A 6,465-nucleotide genomic window follows, 5' to 3' on the forward strand; every position below is an offset into this window, starting at 1 on the left:
TGTCTGCATGGTTAATAACTCCTGTCCATAAAACCAACCGTATTTCACATATCTGCAAGCTTCTAGTTCCGGCCTTGTTCTTTAAACTGATTAAAATTAAAAATAAAGTCCATTCAATTTAAAATCAAATCAAATTATCAGCGCAAAATATGTTTTCTAAAGTGTAAGATCTTCATCTTTCAAGACGTACACAAACTGTATCATAAACCAAAGTCTTAGCAGGACTGAATCATATTTCTGGAAATCATGCCCGTACCATATGCTACATGACATTCCCATCCCATGTTTTAAAAATCCTATTTTGATCATAAATGTTTGTCCTTTTTTTTTCTTTCTTTTCTTTTTTGATGTGCACTTAAATGTTTACAAATGTAAAAGAATCTACCCAGCAGAGGGAAGCCCGACTCTGCCTGTCATTTTTAAGATGATAATACTGAATGGGCATCAAGAGCTTTGGAATAAAATAGCACACTTCTGTCTCCCTTCACATCACAACGAGAATTCGCTTTGACTGTGGAAAGTAAGGTTACACGGGGCAGACTTTGTTCTCAGGGATGCGTAGCTCAGAGTAAGAGCTGGAATTACTGGGCTCCTCGTTGGATTTTGCCAGGACGTGGCTGGCGATGGGAACCCGAGCAGCTACGGAGGACATTTCTCCCGTGTTGCTCTCACCAGTCATGTCTGCATGCTTCTTGGTCAGGTTCACCTCCTCTGTGGTGCTTTTGCCGCAACTGAAGAGTTCAGTCAGACATTTCCTGAACTGTGAACACAAAGGAATGGCAAAAATGAATGACTTAACCGAGCCGATGAACTACGCTAATGTTACAAACAGGCACGCACACACACTGAATGGCATCTTTATTAAATACCCACTCTATTAGAGTTTCATGACTGCAACCTCCTTGTATGAAAATTAGACATGTGGCCCCGGAGTGGAGCATAAAATCAGACGAGCAAGTATTTTGTGGACCAGTTTCCACATTATCATGGAAACTCGATTGATCTGAGCAACTTTGAAAGAGGCATCGTCATTAGTGCTAGATGAGTATTTCAGCAACTGCCGCCCTTGTGGTGTTTTCTTGTATGTCTGTACCTCCATCTGATTTGCAGCAATGGTGAGAAGCTGATTCCTATAGAACAATTTCAACACTTAGTGGACTCTATGCCAAGACAAATTGCTGAGGTTCTGAAGGCTAAAGGAGGTCTAGTGCAAACTATGGGTGTCTCTAATATATTGGCCATTCAGTGTATATACACTCATCACCCATTCATTATGTATACACACTCATCACCCATTCATTATGTATACACACTCATCACCCATTCATTAGAAACAGCCTGTGATATAGACTATAGTCCATCTATACCTCAGTTTGCATTAGCCATCCTCCATCTTTTTAACAGTGATCAACTACTGTTAGCTGGATATTTTTGGCTGGTGGATCAAACATAACCCAGCAATGACACTGATATATAAAACTATAAAACATAGCAACACAGCTGTGTCCAGTACACTCCTGAAGCACCCACTAACTAGCATGCCAGTTCAAGCAAGATTTTATTATTTTCATTTAGTTTTTATTTTTTCTTTTGTTTAGAGTTCAAACAAGATATTCAGACATTCATGAAATGTTAATGAAGACTGAATTCCCGTGTCAATGTTGAAACCCAAATGATTACATTTTCATATCCATATTACTGATGGATCACAGGAATACAGTAGGTCTACCTGTTTAGAATGGATTTAATTTACTTTGTATTACTGTATTACTTTTTTACTGAGCCAAACATGACTAAATGTTTTTAATCTTATCCACCATCTAATGAATGTGGTGGTTGCCCAAGATCTCCAAAATGAATGCCAGCAAAAATCCGAGTGAATGCCAGCAAGAGTCCCAAAGAACTGAAAGGTTTATCTGGTATTATCAGACCTGATTCCAAATACATCTGTGGAGTCAGAATGAGATGTCATGTAGATGGCCTTCAGTTCTGAAGGCCAGTCTGATAACCGCACAGCAGTACTCATCGGGGCCCTGGAGAGTTGTTAAAACTGCTGTAACAAAGCAAAGCTTCCAGATGACTTTAGGTGGCACGATCAGCTGTATATCTTTCTAGGTACAAAAATATATTTTTCTAGAAAAAATATAGACAGTCACCCCTTATAAAATATATTTATATACATGAAGCTCGGAAAGGACCATATGGTGAATGAAGCAAAATATATTCTTAAAACACAGTTGCATGCTACTATTCATAACCCAAGTTTTCATAAAAAAGAAGCTACTGTCTACAAGAACAGAAGCAAAATAAAAAATGAATAGAACTGTGAGCTTATGTTGCTTCACAATCCAGTCTGGCACTAGCATACAGTGGCTTTTAATAGCCTGCTGTCAAACAGCTGGAAACCACATTCAGTATAGTCCCTGCTGCAACCATTATCTTCTCTGATCCCACGTTAATACAAAATAACTTCCTTCCATGAAATCATGCCAGTAGGTTTGTTTATTTATTTGGAGTAGGGTCACTCTTGATTAATGTGTCAAATACTTATTTTTCTTTTAATGCAGCTGTTTGTGTTATTCCACGATTGCTTCTGTAAGAGTGCAGTTTAAATATATTCAGAGCGATGATCAAATAATGTGGAGAAAGTCTTGCATTGTACCTGTTTGTTCATGAAGACGTAGATAACAGGATTATAGACTGCAGCAGTTTTGGCAAAAAAGGCAGGTACGGCAGCCAGTCGGGGGTCCAGGTAGATGGTGGGCTGTATAGTAACGATGATTGAGAACAGTGCGTATGGGGTCCAAGCCACCATGAAGGCTAAAATCATCACCACTACCATACGAGACACCTGCCGCTCAGGTTTCCTGGTATTCACCAACCGCCCATGGGTATTGGAAACCTGCATCCAAAAAAAAACTTGTTTGTGTGTCTTGAATACATAGAATAAATAGAATATGTGTGTTCTTGAAATCTGGAATACATTTTTGTTTTAGACAGCAAACACAGGAATTATTTGATGGTAGCAAATGAGACATTCTAAGTTGTTATAGGCCTCTGCCAAATGGAGTAAACTGCAGTGTATTACTATTATATTAACCTTTCTATGCCTTTTGACTAAAATGTACTATATTGGCTGTTTTATAATTTCATATATTTAATATTTAACAGTATGTATAAGCCTTGATAACCACAGCCTTCCCCAGCAGATGCAAGATAGTGAGAATCCTCACAGTTCTGCAGACAAACCTTTCTGAGCTTCCTCAGGAGCTTGCTGTAGCACACAATGATGACACCGAGAGGCAGGATGAAACAAGTGATGAAGAAAGTGATGATAACCATATGAATCATGGGGGTCCTCCAGAGTACCTGCGAGGAAAATAACCAGATTTAATCATTTTGTTTGCTGATTTTTGCAAAGAAAGATTAGAAGACTGTTTGGCATCTTTTTAAACTTGTCCTTCAGGAGGACCGAAGAAGAATGTAGCTTTTCTGTCTTGTGGACAGCTTAAATTGTATGTCAGTCATGGATTCAATCTGAGTTTTAACAGATCATAGACAGAGGTAATGGACGGCATAAGCCAGTGAGTCCAACAGGTTGGTCAGCTGCTTGGAGGCTCCTGTCTGTGAACCCTCCGGTAGAGGCTAGTGGCTCAGGTCACTTTCTCGCTTCTGGGTATTACCCATCACATTGCTATCCCGGAGGTGTACATTGGGGACTCCAAGTGGTATGAGGGTTTTCTGGTACAGTGTGAGCTTTACTTCATGCTTTACCCAATGCAGCCCATGCAGCTGGAAGGTCCCTCTTCCCAGGAGAAAAAGATGATGTGCACAGCTGCACCTGTGCGCTCTACTGTGGTGGTGCCAAACGTCATCTCTCAGCCTGCTTCCTCTGTCCCACCACTGCCAGCCACAAGTCATCAGGGTGATGCGGCATCCTCTCCTTGGCATTATTTTAACCTTTCTTCGTGTTCTAGCCCTCGTAATCTCCAGAGTAGCATGCAACCTGATCGGCCAGGGCCTGACCAGGGAGCACAGCGTAGAGGTAAGCTTGAGGCCACGGGCCAGGCCACAGACATGTCACATCCTGCAGCGTTTCCTGGACTTTGCCAGTGTTTATTGGCACTTCATTGGGGTCTTTAGCTTCAAGAGCCAGTCCCTCACCAATCTCCTGTGGGGGAGACAAAACCACTGTACCCTAAAAACCTCTGGCATCCAGTCTCCCTGTGATCCAGGCCACATTCCAGGACAGCCAGAGTCTGGGAGGAAATGCACTGCTGCCCCCAGAGCCAAAAGTGCCTACAAAAAAAAAGGTGTCTCGATAATGGAGATACCACAGACTGTCAGCTGGGCGATCATGTATGGGTGGCTACAAAGCATGGCAGGATGAATCCCAGCAGTAGTATCAACCCCAGGTATCTTGGCCTATGCAGCATCAAGGAAGAATCACCTGAGGTTACCTATCAGATCAGCCTACCTGCGGGCAGCTGGTGTCCTCCACGTTTCATGTGTCTGTACCTGGTGGAATCGGAGGGGTACAGGCCAAAGGAAAGAAGCTGGGTGATGGCCAGTCAGATGCTCAACCCAGACCTTACTGACTCCTTCCACTGTGCTCACCCTTCCGGGCCTGTTCTTTGCCTCCCAGGTCCCTGTTGCACCGGGTCCTTGATGGAGAGGTGCTACCATTCCCTGGTCAGCACCCAACTAAGCACAACCACACACACTGTTCCACCAATCACAGCTCCCAATCACTTCCTCTGTCCAACTTATTAAGCATTTCACTCACCTGTAACCCATTTCCCCTATTTATTCAGATAGGATCCCTTTGTCTGACACTGCCCTCGACACCTTGCTCTTGACCACATGTTGTCACAGTGCACTGAGCGCCCAGCAGGAGGGACACGCCCACTCACACACACATCCACACAGAAGACACACCTACCCCATTCACAATATCCCGTTTATTTATTGTCACCAACACCTGTTTCTCATTTACCCTCTTTTGGGTAGCTGCCGTCGGTGCTGTGCATTGCCAGTCGTCCTGCGCTTCAAGCCGGCGCCTGTGCCTGCTTCCAAGCACTTTTAAAGGCCTTCTGAGTTTTACTGTTGCTTCATCAGCTTCATTGTTTGAGTGAGCTTGGAAAAAAGACTCTCCTAACCTTTACTCGCCTCTCGCGCCCTCCTTGCCGCTGATGTCACACATGTCTATTAATGACTGCTCTGCATTGTTTTTGTTTGTCTGTTTAATAAACCTGCTTTCAATCTGCACTTGTGCTTCCTTCCACTGTTGCTGCCATGTCACATCAGGCTTATATCTTAGCTACTAGTCACAGTAAATCAGTCAAACCCTGTTAACTAAGCAGGGGCCAAACAATAGTGTTCGGGCCTCCGTGCACGTGTGTTGCAGCAATTGTCACTTACTTTGCTTATAATGTGACCATAATGTGAAGTATTTACTTAGCATAGTATAATAGCTTAATGTTTCTTATTCCATTTTTATCATGTTATTAATGAAAGTTCAAAAGGCATAATACCTAGGCTTATAACTATCCTCCAAATGGTGCACCAACGTTACTTGGCTGTGTATCTGAATAGAAAATGAAGGCCGGGATCTCATTGAGTCCTGATCCAGCTGTTAGACACATTAATATTTGAAGTAGATTACTGACCTGATTTGTCTTTCATTTCAGTGGCCGTATTACTGGAATTGAAGTGTGTATGTGCCAAATACTTTTTTAATAGGTTGCTAGCTATATGTGCATTCATAGTGTGCACTTTGTGCAGCGGAGCAGACACTTCATCGTACTGTATACCTCATCTGTATGAGGAACCTCCTGCTTTGGCCCCTTACAAATACTCACAGTATTTTATTAAAGGTGAGTGTGAGTAAGAGAACAAGAAAGAGAGAGAATGCAGGACAAAATGTATTAGAAATAGACAATAGACAGATAGATAGGAGAGAGAAACGATACGCCAGATTTGTTTCACTCTGGGGTTATTCCACTTCTGAGTCATATTTACTATAATGCATCCGAGAGCAAAAATATTCCATGCTCACCAGTTGGGCTCACAGGTGGTGCCAATCCTGCTGACTGTGTAGCTGCTCCATCCCAGCACAGGTGGGATGGTACAGATGAAGGAGAATGCCCAGACGAACAGCAGACCCAGTGTTGCATGTTTGCCCCGCAGACGGGTGTTTCCCCAGGGCCTGCAGATCACAAAAAAGCGCTCGAACGCAAGGATGGCCAGGGACCACAAAGCCACTATACCTGGGATGAGAGAAAGTCTGGTTAATCAGAGCTGAAACTCCCGTCTGATCAGATCACTTACCCAAATTTAAATTCATGCAGGAAACATGCAGTCATGTTCTGAACTCACCTCAAACCAACATTAACTGTATATAATATAATATATATCTTAATATAGCTTTTATAACATAAAATATATATTAATATAAGATGATTG

General features: G+C 42.5%; 1 protein-coding gene across 1 annotated transcript in view; it reads right to left on the minus strand.

Moving 5' to 3' along the window:
* Nucleotides 1–526: 526 nt before the first annotated feature.
* valopa (vertebrate ancient long opsin a) overlaps nt 527–6,465 on the minus strand; it is a 7,870-nt gene continuing 1,931 nt past the window's right edge. The window contains exons 2-5 of the mRNA XM_035531645.1: nt 6,059–6,269; nt 3,250–3,358; nt 2,663–2,902; nt 527–760 (exon numbers count right to left, since the gene is read on the minus strand). Coding sequence (XP_035387538.1) covers nt 527–760; nt 2,663–2,902; nt 3,250–3,358; nt 6,059–6,269 — 794 coding nt within the window. The remainder of the gene's footprint in view (nt 761–2,662; nt 2,903–3,249; nt 3,359–6,058; nt 6,270–6,465) is intronic.

This window comes from Electrophorus electricus, chromosome 11 (genome assembly GCF_013358815.1).
Source record: "Electrophorus electricus isolate fEleEle1 chromosome 11, fEleEle1.pri, whole genome shotgun sequence".
NCBI classification, from domain to species: Eukaryota; Metazoa; Chordata; class Actinopteri; order Gymnotiformes; family Gymnotidae; genus Electrophorus; species Electrophorus electricus.